A 19116-nucleotide genomic window follows, 5' to 3' on the forward strand; every position below is an offset into this window, starting at 1 on the left:
ATAGAACTGAGGGTGATGGGACTGTGATTAGTTTAGATTAGACTTCTTTATTGTTCACGCGCATGGAAATATGTCTTTGATTTCACACACATACTTCCACTTAAATACTTCCTTTCCCATGGGTTAAAAACATATGGGCCAAACAGGTGAGATGAAAGTGCATTGTTCTTAAATAGACATAAATAGCAGCAGCAGTCACTAATAATCATTTTCCATTTTGAGTAAGATGACAGAGGATGGATTAAAATATAATAAATAATAAAAAGATGTCAACCTCATGGTGGCAAATGATCAGCAGGATTAATCCTCTGGAGAACATGAATGCCTGCAGAAAACGTCATGAGAATCTATAACTGAAACAGTTCTGCAGCAGTGGACATCAAAGTGATCGTCTGGATTGTTCTCAGGTATCTTCACAGCTCCGACGGACGGCCGCTACCTGGTGACCGCTGTGCTCGCGGCCCAGCGGGGCGAGAGGGTGGAGGCGGTGCTGACCGTGTCCAATCGCAGCATCCAGAGGTTGGACTCGAGGGGCTTCCTGTCACACGATCGGTGCAACTGCAGCAGCTCGGCCTCGCTGAGCCTGGTTCTGTCGCTGAGGAGAGGAGATCGAGCTGGACTGGTCGCGACCGCCGGGAAACTCGCCATCTCGGCCTCCCCCGAGATCCTGTCGTCATTCAGCGCCGCGCTTCTGTACCCCAGCCCATCAGAACGGTAGCCCTGCGCTCGTTAAAGACACCTTGTGAAAGTGGAGTATGGTGCGGTTACTGGGGACACGTGGTGGTGTTTCAATGAGGGAAAGACAACCAGCAGGAAACAAACTGTCATTAGTGCTAATATATATATACAGTGTGCTTTCATTGCAAGCCATTTTATACATACGTTTTCTTTATGACTTAGAACATTTAACTGTCGTCCACTGTTTCTTCCTCAATAATTCAAAACACCACCTGATGGAAATGAATTGTTAAATGCTAACATTTGAATTCCAGTTAATCCACTTTGTTCCCTTGCTTATAAAATGAGTCATCATGCTACAGTTCACACCAGTTTTCATTGTTGCAGATATCTTATTGGAACTAAAATAGTCGGTGTGTAAAACAGCGTGTGCTTTTATTAAAGCATCATCCAACGGTTGATTCAACAGTTTAATTAAATATGAATACAATACATATAGTAAATATGATGTGTACAGAGTTCACTGTCTAACACACAGAAAGCAGGTTGTGTTCTCCTCAGAGTTCATCACTTTCACAGAAAGAATGCATTGAACGTTACTCACAGCTGTTACTGAGCGTGAAAAGGATAAGAACAGAACAGAAAAGAGGAATAACATTAATATACTGTAGTTTTCACAATGGCAAAATCAAAACAAGTCTGGCAAAAAAACATCAGCAAAGATTAATTCATCAACAATATGTTTTTACTGTCTGCCTATACTTAATACTTTCACCAAATAGCAGCAGTATTTACAGTACACAAAGTGCTGTTTTTCTTCATATTGCATATTCATATTCATATGCAACAATTATTATCTATGAGCCAAATCATTTCACATTTGTTTTCTTTATAGGATAATAAGTGCAAAATCATAAAGCTTTGAAGCAAAGATGTAAGACATTAAATAAGACTATTAAAGACTGAATAAGGCCTTAAATGGATGAAAGCATGGCTGCTATACTGTACATACTACGTTGTATTTTTTATTACAGCTCAGTGTAATGTTTGGTATTTTTGTTTCATATTGAGCCAGTTTTAGCACCTCCACTGCCTGACATTGTGCTTGTGGAATGTCTTCTTATGAGCACTGTAACAAAAATAACCCAACTATGTCACACTTTGGCTTTCTTATGTGCCAAAAGCTAACGGCGCCTTCAAATACACCTCCTAACTGTAGCTCAAGCACAACAAACACAAGTGCATGATGGGAATAGTCCCAAAATTAGAAGATCATGCAAAACAATGGAATACATTCATATCCCAAACTTTCTCTCTCTGAAGTGGAATGTGTCCAAGAAAATGTAAAACTATTCCAGTAGTCTACAAAAGGATAAGCCAGTGCATCACGTTGATTTCAAGTAATTCACACGTCAATGTGAGTTTGAGTTAATTAAAGCAGCTCCTCCAAACACACCTCAGCGATCGGCTGTCTCCAGTAACAGAAGGAGCTGAACTCCGGGCAGCTGAAGGTGGCGCTGTGTTGAGAACTTCGTAGAGGAAAGACGTGCTCCACCAGCTCACTCAGCCGGCTGTATCTGCGATGGGAACAACGACGGACATGTTGTCTGAGAGAAACAGCTGACGGACACAAAAACACCACGTCTCCAGTGACTTCTTCAACACTCACGATGTTTTATTGCCTTTGGCTTGCTCAAGGATCAGCTCCCCTTTGGGATTCACTGTGAATATCCGGCACACGGGAACGCCCACCTGCTTGTAGGCAAACACGTCCTTAAACGCAGGGAAAAAGACAATTAGGATCGCTGTCAGAGTCATTGCATCTAACTGTTGTTTTGATGAGGAAGAAGAAGAAGAAGTTACGTCTAAACCCCAACAAGAAATGTCTCACGTACGCTTTCTCTGTTCCCAAAGGCTGCATAGAAGGGATGTGCGTTTGGGAAAAACAGGTTCTTGATGTCTGTGAGGCATTCGATCTTGAACTTCTCTGGCTTTTTTTCGATGATCTCTCTAACAAGAGAATGACAGAGAACGGATTACAGACTCAACCTCTGACCTGCTGCGGGAGTCGCTCACGTTAAATCCACGTCTACAACTTTAAACATTCATAACCATTAATGGACTCGATGAGTTTCCAAAATCACCATAAAAACAGGTTATCAGGTTACCGATCAGTGGCTTTCAGAAACTGAAAGAATTAAAGGTGTCATCGCAATGTGGGTAGTATATCCAAAGAAACCATGTTTTTTATTTCAGTGCGTCAGGCTTTAGGGCTATTGTTTGCACAGATGGTGTACAAAGATGATGCGGTGCAATCTGTATTTCAAACAACAGCCCTAGAGTGTCTTCTGGCGGACTTTTGCTGGCAAATGAGCGGAGAGCTCTGGCTGCCGGCAACATGAGGGAGGTTAGGTGTTGTTCATTACACCGCTCACATTTTAGTGATACAAGGCGAGTTTCCCTTCAAGTCTTTAAATGCTCAACAGTGCAGAAGTATGAGCATCACATTTTAATTCCAGCGAAGCCAACAAAAGCCAAAGCGGAATGACAATAGACACGTCTGCTTGATCGCCGATGTGATCAGCTGGTAGATTAGTGACTTAAAGTTTGACAGTCAAGATCAGTCAATGCTGCTTCAAATCCTTGTCATAAACAAGTCATTGTACACATCTTTGTAAACATTCTAAATTGAATTTGAGCCGCGCCGTGTCCTATCAAAATAAAGCCCAGACTGAAAGTTAGAATGAACTCGTAGGAAGCGTGCCGTACCTGTGGAAGGCAGAAAAGAGGCTGCTGGGAGAGAGCATGAGGGGTCCTCGAGGCAGGAGGGTGCCTCTGTCATTCACCCAGTGCAGATATCCCCGGGTCATGTCGGCCATGCCGATTGCTCGGGCTGAACAGTACAGGAACTTGTAGCCATTCCTGTAGCGGTCAGATATATTGATCGATGAGTTGAACATTTACGTGTTTTATGCATGTAATAATGGCACATTATGTAATAACACCCGCATTTTGTAATAAACAGCTTGAGCTCAATATACATTTCCTCGCATTTTGTAATAAAGGATTAGAAATTGCAATGGTGGGAGTTGACTTTTTTTTTTTCATGAAACAGCGGTGAACAGCTGTTTCCTTCACCTTCATTCCCCTGGGTCCTAAGTCCCTCCCTGTACAGCTTCTTATCACCCTCTATGCACCAACGTACATTTATAACAAATACCACACATATTACACGGTAATCCGCGTTGCATATGTGTCTGACCAAAACACCAAAAAATAGTTTTTTAAGTTAGTTAAGTTTTTGTTTGGAATATGTATAATAAGCATATAATTTAGTTATCGCTACTAAGAATTTAACAAACATTAAAAAAGAAGAAAAAAACATTGTAGATAAAAAAAATTAATCGTTGCCCAGCACTAAATATTATATAATTAGGGCCCGAGCAAGCGACAATGTTGATACACATGTCCACCTCAGCTAGATCTACAAAAAAGCCTCTCAGATCCTTAAGCTCCGCCTACTTAGATTTTCCGCCATTTTGAATTTTGTGAAAAAACACATTTATGCTAACTTCTCCTACACGCTGATTTTGACTGATACCAAATTTGCTCTGAATCATTATTGGATCTACATCATCAAAAGTTCGCACTTTTTGGGATCAACCTCAAATTTGGTCAGGATGCTCTTCAGGCCTTTGTGATCAAATTCGTGAGTTTTCATGGAAGAACCTTGACGTGGCGTGGCGGCCATTTTGCCTCATTCGGCATGAACAATAAAGTTGTTTGAACTCCAAGGTGCATTATTCATTCTGCAAAAAATTACATATGCATGTTGCTAATTAAAGAATGAGCATATATAAATGCCAAAAATGTTCAATAACTCATAGCGCCACCTACTGGCAAAAGGAAATACTCACATTTCATACTTTTATTTACTCCTCCTAGCCAGTTGACCAGATCAGTCTCAAATTTAGTAAGGAAAGCCTTATGACGTTGAAGTTGCTTCATCATGAAGCGTTTGCAAAGCAGTGCTGTGACATTAAATTAACCTTCTTGCCTTAAGTTCTTAAGCCACTTTAGACTCGTTTTAAACCAGCAAAATGTTGCATAAAGAAATGTTCAGGTGTTTTTAATTGAAATGTTGTCTTTAGATGACCAACATGTAACTCTAGACTACAGACACTATATTTGGACCAACATGTTTAACGTTGAAACAGTTGAGCCAACTTACCGTATTTTTTCAGGCAGTGATTGTCCCTGAATTCATACATCAACATTTATTCTTAAACATGACAGTAGTATAACATAAAATTAGAAAGAACAAACAGACTTACAAGCATGACATAACTTTTAGGAATTTATTGTAACCCTCACTTTGAAACAGGAAAAACTCCCTCAAAAAACTCCTTTAACAAGGAGAAAAGAGGGAGAAACCTTAGAGAGGAGGGATTCCTGGATGGACAGAAGTGCAAAACACACTAAGTGCATATGACAGAAGCGTTGAGTCTTGTGAAATCTCTTCACAAGTGCAGAAGCGTTGAGTCTTGTGAAATCTCTTCACAAGTGCAGAAGCGTTGAGTCTTGTGAAATCTCTTCACAAGTGCAGAAGCGTTGGTTCTTGTGAACTCCCTTCACAAGTCTTGAACACTGAAATGGGGAGCCAGGCATCAGAAGAATTTGTACCATTTCTTCTTCTTCTTCTGCTTTAAGGTGAGCTGGCTTTCGAGATCTTTCAGCTGGGCCTTCAACAAGGACTCGGTCATCTGCAGCTCCTCTTCCTTTTCCTTCAGAGTCTGCTGGATTTCTCCACTGACCTGAAGGAGGGAAGACCTCTCCTGCTTCCAAAGGAGACGCTCAGTATTGACCAGATCTTCTGCCTTTTTGAGGGCTGTTTTGACCCGGTTGGTCGTCGCTAGCTGCTCCACCAGCTGGGCTTGGGACCGCTGGTTTCTGGTGGACATCTTTTGAGCTTCCTTCTCCAGTGATTGAAGAGCCGCTGCCTGCTTCTCCTGGGCATGCTCTTGCAGCTGTGCCGTGACAGACAAATGTTTCTGAAAACAGAGACTGAGAAGTTCCAGGCATCTTCTGTTCTTTTCCATCTGCTCTGTGAGGGAAGACTTCTCCTCTTGCCATTGAATCGTTCCATTTCTCAGCTCCTCCTTAGCCTTAGCAAGTGTGGCCTTGAGAGTGGATGTCTGCTGCTTAAGCTCGCTCTGAGCGTTTAGCAGCTTTGTCCTGGTCTCTTCCAGCTGGGATTTCAGAAGCTCAGTGTCCATGGATGGAGTTGGGACTTGTTTTGCCTGAGCTTCACGCAGCTGGGCTTTCAGGCCACATATCCTCTTATGCTCATCTCCTTCTTTGTATTCCTGGAGAGCATCGAGGAAATACTGGAGACAGTCTTCATCGATATCCAGGAGGACCCTGTCCTTAGTTTGTGTTTCAATGAAAGTTGCCTTGCTGTCCAATAGTTGGCATCTCACTTGCTCCTCTAGTGAACGCAGGTAGAAATTCATTGCAGGTTCCTTGGAATCGATTTGCATCTCACTCTGGTTCTGCTCCATGGTTCTGTTCAGTGAACTCTGCATCGCTTCTGCTACTCTCAAATGCTTATGAGAACTAATCTACTATAGGTGTTAATTTAGACTCTAGGCAAACATCAAAGCCACATAATCGTGCTGGAGTTTGGCCAGCGTGGTTGACACTTTCATCACCTTCATTCAAGAAACGTCTCTTGGGACCATGCTCTAAACCAGTGGTTCTCAACTGGTCTGGCTGCGGGACCCACCATCACCCCTTAATGACAAACCGCAACCAAAATGTTCAACTTCTCAAATGTATTTAATGAACAGATGGTGCAGTTTGAACCTGAGCTGAAAGTGTCCTCTGCAGTCGTAGTAGTAGGGAGCTCTCTTGTTCCCGTCAGTCCCCGTCCCACACATGTTTCATGTAAACCAGTAAAACTGATTTGTTTGTTATGTCTGTAGATTCGTCCATTTGTAATGCAAAATGACCGCTTGCCTTAATTCGAGCTGTGGTCAGTTGTTTGATGTCATCCGACATGTCTTCATTCACCTCATAGTGTCATTTGACAGAGGTATAGTTTTCAGTTTATCCGCTGCGGATTGATCCAACAAATGCCGCTTTAGTTTTGACGGCTTCATGCTTTCTTGTGCCAGAACCTCGCTGCACAAAACACACTGAGGATTTTGTCCTCTTTTGTCCTCAATGTAAGAAAATCCATATTTCATGTAGTCGGTGTCGTGCTTGCGTTTCACTCACTTAGCATGAAAACAAACTTTGTGGGTGTTCTTCTATGCTGTGAAATGGCGGGGGTGTATTAGCATTACAAGGCATTTACTCCAAATACTGTTAAGGAGTGTGAATAACTCCGCTGCATAAAAAAATTGATTGATTTTTGTCCATTTGTAGTCACTATACTTTAACGAACTACTCCTAGGGAATTTGTCTGATCCTCTTCAAATTTGGTCAGTAGCCTACAATCTGAGAACCTTTGAGATTAAAAACGATTAAACGCTGTACGTTTGGTTGAATGGCTTAGCCGTAGCGGGCAGCTACTACGTGATTCCCCATCAAAGAAGCTGATGTAACTCGTTCCAAACAGTCCCAAACTTCGCATGCTTGATAACACTCATGGCCTGAGGCTGTCTACAAGCTCATTTCCACTAATACTCACAGTGCCACCTGCTGGCAAAAGGAAACCTGCGTTTTCTGACAAACGGCATCCGATTTACACAAGTTTTACAAGATGTGGTGTGTTTTCTGTATCGCCACACAGCGGATACAGGACGCGGTGGACTATTTGCAAAGCATCATTTCCAGTGTCATGCGGTCCACGCGGGAAAAACAAATTCCAACTCGCGGGCGCGTTGTTTGAAGGCCGCAGACGTTCTCGGCCGTGAAAATAGAATACATTTTGTCTAATTACGGTATTACATAATGTGTTAATGCTAACAATGGTAATAAATCTGTATCTTACTCGTGCACAGAGTGGTACAGCTTGGCGATGCCTTGATGAGTCCAGTCTTTGCCGAGCTGAGGGAGAATCTGACCGAACACATCTGATCTGTGGGAAGAGAAGGATTCAGGGCAGTAAATACTAAATCTACTAAAAAGTAAAAACTCTGACACAAATGTTGTGAATGGGGTTGGAGGATTTAAAGTCTCAGCGAGCAGCCTGAGAACAGGACAGTGTGACTTATTGCTGCCTGAGAATGAACATTTCGACTCTCTCGTACTTGGTGATGGTGCCGTCGATGTCGGAGATTATGACCTTGTCGTCCCAGCTCCACAGGTAGATGGTGCCCTCGCAGCGACACGTGCCCTGGTACTGAGTGGTTATGCTGAAGGTGACGTCATTAGGCCCCTCTCTTAGCTTCAGGGTGGCCTGCAAGAGACAGAAAAGTGAGTTTAAATGCGTACCTCTAAACAGCAATTTTCTTTTTCATTCCATCTGCATGATCAGGAAAAACAGCAGACTGATGAGACAGTTTCTGTGTTTGCCTAATTTTAGCCACACTACCAGTGTGGTGATCACTTGTCTTACTATCTGGTCAGATGACAGGCGGAGGGACTTCTTGTAGGAGTGAAAAGCTGCCGCCGGTGCCGGGCCTTCTGGCTGCACGTGCTCAGTGGGTGTCGGAGCAGGAGCTACAGCGTTCAGCTCTTTAGTCTCATCGTCGCTGGACCACTCTGCTGCTTTCTGCCTGCCGGACAGAAAACAGACAAATATATGTCAAAATGAGCAGAATAACAGAACGATGTTGCAATGTTTATAGATGTGTGTGTGATTCAGGGTCAACAACAAAACCCTGCAGTATCATGTAGTGTCACCAGAGGGCAGTAGACCTCCTCTGCCTGTAACTCTGCTTTGTTCAACAGTAAAAATGCAGAATGCTTTTGACTTCTTATTTTCCACAACAACTGGTTGCATGCTTAATACTGTTTAACACAAACTAGAATCTCCCAGCTGGCTGGTTCAAACAATATTCAAAGTATTGCTCCTGAGTTCTTAAAGCTGAGTTTATTAGTCACAAAATGACTAACCTGCTAATAAGGCCTCTGTGGGACATGTGGGACATGTTTAGCCAACACTGCTTGTTGGTGTGTGTGTGTGTGTGTGTGTGTGTGTGTGTGTGTGTGTGTGTGTGTGTGTGTGTGTGTGTGTGTGTGTGTGTGTGTGTGTGAGACTGTAGTGTTGTGAGGAAGTCGGAGCTTTGTTGCTGACTCACTGTGTTTCTGGGGCCTGGTGAAGGGCAGAGCTCTCTCTGGTCAGAGACTCCTGTAGCTCTAACTTGGTCTCTGATGATAACTGAAGAGAGACTTTATTAGACATTCTTTACATGATAATGTCAAACAGTGATGTTATGGTTACTGACACATTTGGGTAACCTGTTCCTAATTTGACTTGAATCATTTAGAATGCAAAGTGACTCAAACAGTGTGGGATTCCCACTGACCTCCACTATACCGTCACCCATTGGTTTGTCAACTACAGTTTTGAAGCCTCGCGTTCGGCCCTTTGGCCGTCACCAGCTTGGTTCTGCGCAACCAGAAGTGACATGAGAGGGTGGAGCTATCACCGAACGCTGATAACCCTGTTTCATCGTCTATTTTACGCAAAATTGGACCAAAATTTACTAAATGAAGATCATGCTGTTTTGAAGAAGACTTGAAACTAGCAATTGAGACAACAAACTCAATTAGATGGGATTTTAGAGGAAATGGTGCATAGTCACAAAATCATTTCACCTCAGGTTGATAGGAGACCACCTCAAGGTGTCACTCAGAGAGAACCAGGACATTCTGATGTAGCATTTCAAAATGAAAATGTTTACTGAGGGAATAAATTAAGTGAGAAGTAGGGTCATTTCTCATACAATCTCACTTATTTTTGCAACCAGAGAGTCGCCCCCTGATGGCGATTAAAGAGAATGCAAGTTTAAGGCACTACAACGTTGGCTTAACTTTTCAGAACCTGGAGGTTGACTTTATCTAAAAGACTTTTGGCTAAGTCACACATTTGGTACCTGCTTTACGCTGCTCTTTCTCCAGAACCACCAGCGTCCAGACTTTTTTGGCATTTTCTCCTTCACCCAGGCCTCCTCTGTAGCCTGACATTGAGATAAATGATTGTGTCAATAGATTAAATGTGCAGCTACAGAGAACACTATAAACACATTAGCATAAGAGGATACCTTTGGCAGGTTCTTCTGAAAGGCCTGCATACTAAGAATCAACGGTGCTGCTAGAGTCCAGTTGTAATATCTGGGAAAAGAGGTTTAATTATTTAATGATTCACCTGTTAGACTGTGATGAGGGTTTAGTCACTGAATAAGAAAATAGGAAAACTCACCTGTTTACAATTCTAACCACCAAATTGGGGTTGTCGATTATTGCTGGATTCTCTGCAAATTCATTGTAGGTGATGATGTGCTCCATGAATTTTTCTGAAACAAATGGAACATAAAAGCCTGATTTTAACAATGAAGCCCATAATATTTATGACTTGGTCAGAATGCAGGAGCTAAGATGCAGGACAGTTGAAATATGTAATGAATTATGTTAATTTAATCAGATTAAAAAGGATTCAAAGGTTTATTTGTCACACAGACAAGTAATGTAATGCACTCCTAATGAGCTAAATAAATATAAAAAGATAAAATGTCAAGATAGAGATGTTTAAATACTGGTTATTCAGTTGTTCAGCTGCTGCCTCTTCAAAAATCTCATTTCCATCCTGCACTGTTTTAGATAAACTAAAAGCTACTGTGCCTACTGGAGTTTTAAGATAGTTGGATACCTTTAGGGATCTCTGAGTTCTCACCAACACCTCCACACAGCGACAGCGTGACGTCAGGGAGGTCACCGGCAGAGTCCGACAGACACTCGGTGCCGCTGTCTGCCGCTGCGCTGCCAACAGACTGGGGGGACTGAGACCCGGAGCGCCTCCCCATCTCGTCCCAGTGTTTAGGACCCTGATCCGACTCGCTGGAACACAGTTATTATAAATAGTTGCAGCCATTATTTTCACTACTTCTGTGGTTCTGTTTATGGACATCAAACCTAAATATTGTTGACGCAATTGTGGTTACAAAGCAGAAGTACTGAAAACTAAGTTGTAATGAATGTCTCGTCACATACTGTACATACACCCAAACACCTATCATCCTAACAGATGATAGGACTTCTCTCTAGAAGGATTAGGAGGTTTGTACCTTTTTGGGAAGTACCGGGCAACAACGTCAGGGTCCAGTGCATTCAGGTCATCCAGGTAAATGTCTTCAGGCCCCTGATGTTGACTCCTCTTCCTCACACCTTTTCATGAAAGCAAGACACTTCTCAGAAACCGCTGACTTCATTTTTTTTTTCTTGTCACTTCCTTGTCTTTGAACTTGTGCGTGTGAATGCAGAACAGCCCCAGAATATAAACTCGGGCCCAAATAGAAACCACATCCTTCCTTTCAACGCTCACACACATCTCAACTGTACGTAGAGTTTTACTCCAGACTTTCCCACGTTTAAGAACAATTAAGTAATTGACATTTATAATAATCATACACACATGTTTCGTAAACATTCATGACAAATAAGCAGATAGAAGTAAAGTTTTTAGCCTGTTTTGAAGTCCTTGAAGTCATTCTTAGGATACTTAATATTGTAATGAATATTATACAGGACTTTGTGTTACCTCTCTTCTTGACGGGGGAGTCGGTGGGTTTGGAGGACGCATCGGGACAAGCTGAGTCTCCGGCAATGTTACTGGCTCCGCTGCTGGCAGAGCCGCTGTCCCTGCGTCTGGGTGGCGAAGACTTCCACCTGGCCGTGTGTACGGCGGTGTTTGGGCTGAGGTCAGAGTTAGCGGGACACGGCTCGGAGGTAAAACTGCGGCCGGACCTTAAATCTGAAAGGTCCGGCTTGTGCTCGGTGATGTCCGTATTGGTCGACGGGGCTTCGGGGGGATGTGGGTTGCAGATGCGCTGATCGATTTGAATGGGCCGCGGCTCTGGCTTTATAATACCGCAAATGAGATCCGTGGTTCTCTCTCCTTCCCTTTCCTCCATGGCCTCTGTGCTCAAGATAACCCTGAAATGTGTGTTCTCAGAGGGCGTGATGGTCAACATCTTTGGCTCTGATTTGTCCTTTTTGTTGACCTGGATGCAAGAAAGAAAGCTTAAGTATACATGCAACATAATCCTCAGGGTATGAACTAGACTTGAAACAAATCTCCCTCGTCTCAAAGTTTAGACCGGATCCTGCAAGTCTAGATCTGCATCTCACCCTGGTGGATTCTGGAAACTCTCCCCAGGTCCACTGCATGTGGGACTCGGCCCTGAGCATGCTCTCTGCCGGCTTCACCATCAGCTCAGAGTCACTCTTGGGCGACGTGGACTCCGACATCTCCCTGCTGTAAGCAAACGCCACATTTCCACTGAGTCAGCTGTTACGGCCTTGCGGGAGTGATTTGTTTAACTCGGCCCTTCCTGTTTTGATAAAGTGGATCGTCTCACTGTTTCTCTCTGCTTGTACGAACAATGTATATATTGAGAGTGAGGGTGGCGTACTCTGTGCAAGGGGACCAGTCTCCATCAGAGAAAGGGTAGCTGTCCCATTCGAGGGCCGTCAGGGAGGAATGTTGCCTGTGGTGCATGTTGTCCTTCATCATGGAGGGTGCAGACGCCCTGACGACAGGAAGCAATGAAATCAACCAAATGATTTATGACGACTAACATCAAAATCCAACTTTCAAACTGTCTAGTTACCGTCCATTGTTGCCTTTGTGCTCCTCATCTGAACTGAGCTCGCACAGCTCCGGCTCCCCGCCTGCAGGTGTGCTTTGCTCCTCCTTGCGTGGCTCCGCCTTGTGCTTTTTTCTGCGTCTCCTCTTCTTCTTGCCGGCTGCGTTGGAGCCGGGTTGGAGGTTTCCAGAGGACGGGTCTTCTGGACTCAGAGGCTGACCGCTCTCCGACACGGAGCCGCCACATCTGGGCTCTCTGCTCCTGAGCAGAGCCTCCTCTGTGGGGATGGGTGAAGTCACCAGGTGGGCTGGAACAATCTCCTGTGTTAGAGGAAAAGGACAGGACTATGAGTCTACACCCATGCAGCAAGCAGGAAGTGTATCAATAGAAACTGCTCAATACTCACGTTGTGCTGCTCTGTCTCCTGGACAAAGAAGGCCTCTCCATTGTCTCCAAGCTTCATGTGCAGCTCTACGGGTTCCCCGTTGATCTCTATGTCAATCTGAAGAGTCAAAGGACACGTTTCTGTTAGAAACACTCTGAACTGTACTGTGTAATTCCACACGTTCTCCTCAGATGGTCTCAGCGGACCTCAATGAAGAAAAGCACCGCATGCATGCACAACACAGATTATGGATCAAAACAAAAATGTGCCACAGATTTACCTGAAGAATTCAGAGTTAAGCCAGAGAAGAAAAAACAAAACAGAGAACAGCTTGTACACTGGCTTGCTAAGTTTCAATCCATGTGTTAAACAGACCTGGGTGGATTCGGGTTGTTAAAAATGCTCAATAACACATGTAGACATACAGTATGTAAGTTTTTGATTCATCAATAAGGCTACAAAATGAACCAAAATCTACTTTAAGTGTCTGCAAGATGCGGACATTTGATGTTGGGTCAAGATGACGTGTTTCTTAACAACAACAACAACAAACAGACAACAGACAACAGACTACTTCCTGTTCTGTCGGACTCTCCTGTGAGCTCATGGAAGAGAAGGCTCTCCTGTAACACACTTGTCTTGAATCTCTACATGTTGGGAATAAGAGGCTGAATGAAGCTTTAGTCTGTCCATCTCACCGTAGTCCTCAGCTGACAACTGTGTCTGTACATGGAGAGAGAGAGAGAGCACTGTGCTCTGGTGAGAAGCGGCGCGTGGATTATACGGAAATGATGAAGAGGAGCAGATGTATTGTGCAGCCAGCCCATATTTGACGGCATGTTTTTAAGAGTTTTGATTGTAGGAGTCAAATTTAACAATGTGTTGTGTTGCAGTAAAGTGAGGCAGTTTTTTTTTTTTTCATAATCGATTGTAACTTTTACGAAATCACCGTCTAGAAATACTATAAACGTATTTTAACACGTAAGTGTAAGCATAAAATGATACTTAAAGTACCAAAAGTAGTACAGAATGGCACATTTAAAATAATATATCTATTATTGGATAATAACTATTGATGCGTTAATGTAAGCATTACTATGGAGGTGGAGTTTAATGAACTACTTTATATACTGCCGGGTAGCTTAATCCATAATAAAATATCATAATTTATTAGTTAGTATTAGTTTATATTTTCTATTTAATAATCTCAACATTATAAAGTTTTCAAAAGTAACTAGTAGACGGAGAAGCAAAAGTACTTCAATGTTGTACTGAGAAAAAGTACTTGAGTAAATGTACTTGGTTACATTCCACCACCAGTTAATCTTCCTTAATCATATTTCAATTTCCTATTTGTACAGAAATGTTTGTTTCAAAACGAATGCAAACGTTAGTTAAAAACATTACAGAGACGTGAATATCTGGGCGCTCACCACTTTCTCCCTGGAGCGCAGCACTCCCAGCTTTCCAAAGCGAACGTGGAAGGGGGAGCACTGGAACGTCCCGTCGGGCTGTCGGACCACGACCACGTCGATGCAGCCCGACAGAGTGGCCTGATTGAGCCCCTTATACAGCTCCTTCACCGTCACCAGCACCTGGCCTGCCAGCTGCCCCACGTAGTTCATGGTGTCCCCCCTGTCAGTGAGAAGAGCCTTCATTAGCTACTGATCACTCTGCATTCATTACCTTCTAACACACCTCTAACACTGTTTAACTGCTAGCAGAGTGACACCGCACACTGCTTTCCTTTTGCGTCTTTCTAGGTCAGTGTCCCGGTAGAAGGGCTCCTTCTAGAAGAGCCGGTCCCTAAACACAGCGGCCCTGTCCCATTTCCCTCAAAAGAGTCCTGAGCTGATGGAGACCTAGTCAGCTGATGGAGACTTAGTCGGCTGATGGAGACTTAGTCGGGCCCTCCATTGCAGCGACCAGAGCCGAGTGGACATGTTGTGTTTTCTGACTCCGCAAAGAAACACTCGCACTAAAAATACTAATTTTGGGTCAATAAAACCAGCCGCTCTAGCTCTTTTTGAAGTAGAATGTCACTGTTTGAGCGTGACACTTCACTGCTCAGTCAGAGCGAGTCATGCAAGTGTTATTATGTGCTCGCACCTCGGCTCAGCACCTGTACTTACTGTGGAGGACGCAACACCATTTTATAGATACGTGTTTGCAGCTTGGAGATTATCTGGACGAGGACTTTCGGTTTCTCTCTCTCTCTGTGTGTGTGTGTGTGTGTGTGTGTGTGTGTGTGTGTGTGTGTGTGTGTGTGTGTGTGTGTGTGTGTGTGTGTGTGTGTGTGTGTGTGTGGCCTGAACAGCTAGACTGCAGCAGCGTGTTTCAGTATTTAGGACAACAGTCTCCACTGACTGAACTAGAAGCAGCCGGACGAACTTTGAAACCATTCAGTCTCTTAGACCGGCAGCCACTGCAGCAGATACACTAGTGAACGTGAAGGGCTGAAATGCACTCGTCTGCTGGGAATAACTGACATAATACAGCTGTGATAAATACATGAAACGTATCAAAAACACAAGAAAAGGAACACGTGACGTCATGCCTCACATGCTGGACGTCCTGCACCTCTACTCTTTATGATAATCAGCTCACTGTCAGGTGACAGGAGTGTGTCACAAAAACTCTAAAACTGATAACAATATTACAATTCAGATACGGCCAAAATCTTCTACCACAATACAGGTAACTTCATATCTTCATAACGATATCTCCATATATGATGCCATTGACAGATGATACATTATTATATTGAATTTTCAGCCTTCCCTATTAATATAAAGTAGGATTGGACAATGTGGCAAAAAAGGCCATGAAAGAAAATGAGATGTTCTGTGATGTATCCGTGTGATCGTCTGTTGTGGTGTTTCATTCATTATGGGCAAACCTCTAATATAAGGTAGTCTACAGGTGCTTGGGTTAAAAATAGACTCAGGATTAAACATTGGGTCAAGATTACAGTTGGGATTAGAACCCTAACCGTTAGAGATCACAGAGCCACAATTTATTAAAGAAAAACATCACTCGCTCCGTATCCAAATGGGAGTCTGACCAGCACCCCAAACTCACCAGAGTCCAAGGGGGACTTCAGGACTACCAGAGAGCTCCATGTGACCCCCCCCCCTCTGTGCCATGCAGTGCAGCTCCTGTGACTGAACACAAAGTCTTAGAGGGAAAACATCCCCCAGTCTGAGTCCTAGAGCGCTTATATAACTTCTTCTAACACCGTCATGTGCATGACAAGTCTGCACAGAGACTTCAAAACAGCTTAAGGGAACATTTTAATCTCTTCGTTTGACTAATAATTTACTGTACAATGAGAAAACAATGTCATTTAGCATGTTAGTACGCCAACCATGATGTCATGCTAATGCATTTAAGCATGTTAGCATTAATCTCAGCTGGTTTAGAGGTTATTAACTGAACTAAGGTGGGCGGAGCTACATGAAATGTCACCGAAGTCATTAGGATTCATCCTCTGGAGATCATGAATGAAACCGGGTCTACAGCCGTGCTTGCGGCTCTGGCTTTGACTGAATGCTAACGCGCTCACACTGACAATGCTAACACGCTGAGGTTGACAACATGTTTTAACATGTTCACCATCTTGGTTTAGCGTGCTAGCATGCTGACATTCTAACTAGCATTAACCGAAGTATAGCTAAGGCAGAGCTTTTGTAGGGATCAAAAATGATATTTGGAACATGAATGTGTGTGTGTGTGTGTGTGTGTGCCAAAACCAAAGGCAATCCATATACTAGTTGCCAAAGTCACCAAAGTTAGGATACATCATCTGGGGATCATGAATGTCTGAGCAAAATGTTGTGCCAATCCAACAAGTAGATGTTGATCTATTTCAATGGAAACACTAAAAAGAGGAAAGGTCAGGGGATCACCAAAGTCACTAAGGTTCATCCTCTGGAGACTCTGAATGTTCAGACATTCAGAGTCTCCAGAGGATGAATCTTAAGTAGTAATGTCAGTCTTGACCAAAGAAGTAGACCAACATTTCCCTCCCAACAGCCACGATGCTAGCATTACTAAACATGATTTAGTGTTGATTAATAGCACTAAAAGTTACTCCAAGCATCCAGTGGACTAAGCCAGCGGTTGGTGATGGCGTCACACTGTACGTTGTGTTCCTGCTGATGCTTTCCCCTCAGTGAACCACAGCGCGCTGCAGAGTGAAAGTGCATCCCTCATTTAGTGGACAAAGCAGAAGATGAGAGTCATCAGCCGTGAGATAACGGCGCCGCACAACCCCCGATCCCTCTCTGGTGAGCTGACTGCACACAACCGGATCTACACAACAACAACACACCACGTTTAGTAAGAGCCTCCACTCCCACGGCTCTCCATGCAGGCTCCCTCTGCTGCAGCACTTCAAGCCTCATTAAATGTGTCGTGGTACGATGATAATCTGCAGGATCAGGCTGAAAATGTGCAGAAATTAAGAGTTCAATTCAATCAAGAGTTTGCTCCCTGATCATTAATAGTGTTCACATGAAGGAGCCACACAAACTCAACGGAAAGTCCACTTATTATTGTGTAAATAATGTGTAAAAAGAAAACAGCCATTATGATTTTCTGTAGCCCGTGCTGAGTTATTCAAAGAGCTTGTTTGTCCAACAAAGAGTCCAAAGTTATTGAAATTAATATCACAGAAGAAAAGTGAGATGCTGGAACCAGTAGACATTTTCGTCAAAAGTGTTGATAATCAATACATCATTTTAGGTATTTTTTATGCAAAAATATATGTAAGCTCGACAACTAAGCAAAGTCAAATGATGCAGACTGGTAGAAAGCTCCGGAAAAAGTGAGGAAGTGGATCAAAAACAGCGCTCAGAAGCAGAGGGCTGTGCATTCACAGGGAACGAACTGCAGCGACTTAACAGTTTAAAGCTGCATTAAGACAATAACACAGCCTCCATGGCCACAGTGCAGTCATAACCAGGCTGACCACAAGACAAAAAGGCCCTGCGCTTGATGACGCAAATCCAGTACAACCAGATCTCATCCACGACACTCCGAGGGGACCTTCGGAGGTGTTAATCCTGTTTACAAGATTAGGACAAATCTAGCTTTCCCTGTCTCGGCACGTTCGTCCTGATACGTCCAAGAGTCCAACGTGATTCTGAGTCGGTGTTGTTGTGACCGACAGTGTGTCACCAGCAGGTTCTAACCAAACACCACGGTGTCTAGCTAACTGTGTTCTGATAAGGAACCTATGTTACAATTATTTTCAGTCGATGTATCCGTCTGCTTTCATCTTACATTCAACAATCATCCAGTCTGCAAAATGTCCAACAGTCCAGAGAACGTTGACTCATCACCAACATGTCATAATTTCAGCACGAACGTTATTTATGTTCCATTATTTGGATACTTCCACGATCACTGGTCATGTGTTGCACACAGCAAAACAGCCGTTATAACAATATAATAATGTAATAATACAGTACACTGATATATCTCTATAAATCAGGATCCTTATCTCTATCTGAGAGTGTGCTGTTTAACACAATACAACAATACAACCTGCATACTATCAGCCAGTGTGAGGACTACACCGTAATAAAGAAGTATATATATATATATATATATATATACCTCATAATGTTTATGATATTGACAAAAATGTAGTCCAATCTGTACAAAAGCACCTGTGTATTTTAATTATGCAGGTATAACATTATGTAAAGCCTATGGGGCGTTTAGGGACACAACTCCACGGTTTAATCTGACAAACAAGACTTTTGTCCAGGTGTCGTAGAGCAGTAACAGTCCGCTGTCTCCTCATGAGGAGGCGCAGAGTGTCTCCTCCTACGCGTGTATCGCAAATATCCGCTACAACACTTCACACGCGACACTTAGTATCTCACAAGAGTTACATAAACGCCGCTAAACGACTCCTGAAGACGGCTTCACGCGACATGAATTAGCAGTAATACAATTTCCGTCTCTTTTTTGTTCCTCGTATTAGAGTTAAATGAGGCTAAGAGGAGGAGAATGGCTGATGACAGCCTCCTACCTGCTGGAGAAGAGGCTCACCCGCAGGCAGTCACACCTTCAGTCAGCTCGTGCGCCGGTTTGAGTCTCTTAACGCTGCTGTGATGAAGCACGTGACCCGGCAGTTCCGCCTGCACGTAGTCGTAACGCAGGAGGACGTACGGAGAGGTTCATTAAGGTCAATTATTACACATATGTTTTCATACACTGTCAACCTTTACACTTTGAAGTCTATTCCACCAGAAAATAAATAAAATAAAATAGTATGAAGTAATA

The 19116-nt window shown here is 43.3% G+C and overlaps 1 protein-coding gene across 2 annotated transcripts; it reads right to left on the reverse strand.

Annotated features, from left to right (window-relative positions):
• Positions 1 to 27: 27 nt before the first annotated feature.
• LOC137871903 (phosphatidate phosphatase LPIN2-like) lies at positions 28 to 18926 on the reverse strand. Of its 2 annotated transcripts, none has more exons than XM_068709976.1 (21): positions 18863 to 18926; positions 14253 to 14454; positions 12841 to 12936; positions 12459 to 12754; positions 12261 to 12377; positions 11977 to 12103; positions 11387 to 11849; positions 10914 to 11013; positions 10499 to 10686; positions 10052 to 10145; positions 9894 to 9963; positions 9726 to 9809; positions 8928 to 9007; positions 8243 to 8402; positions 7935 to 8083; positions 7676 to 7762; positions 3448 to 3600; positions 2574 to 2688; positions 2348 to 2451; positions 2135 to 2255; positions 28 to 720 (listed from the first exon to the last, which is right to left on the reverse strand). In XM_068709976.1, exons 2-21 carry the CDS (start codon positions 14442 to 14444, stop codon positions 436 to 438), a joined length of 3081 nt encoding a protein of 1026 aa, XP_068566077.1. In that variant the 5' UTR covers positions 14445 to 14454; positions 18863 to 18926; the 3' UTR covers positions 28 to 435. The 2 variants fall into 2 exon arrangements, with proteins under 2 accessions (XP_068566077.1, XP_068566078.1); XM_068709977.1 differs by having other exon boundaries at positions 635 to 767.
• Positions 18927 to 19116: the final 190 nt, after the last annotated feature.

Source organism: Cebidichthys violaceus, unplaced genomic scaffold (genome assembly GCF_023349555.1).
Source record: "Cebidichthys violaceus isolate CVI_PGR_0920_01 unplaced genomic scaffold, fCebVio1.0.p SCAF_15, whole genome shotgun sequence".
Taxonomy (NCBI): domain Eukaryota; kingdom Metazoa; phylum Chordata; class Actinopteri; order Perciformes; family Stichaeidae; genus Cebidichthys; species Cebidichthys violaceus.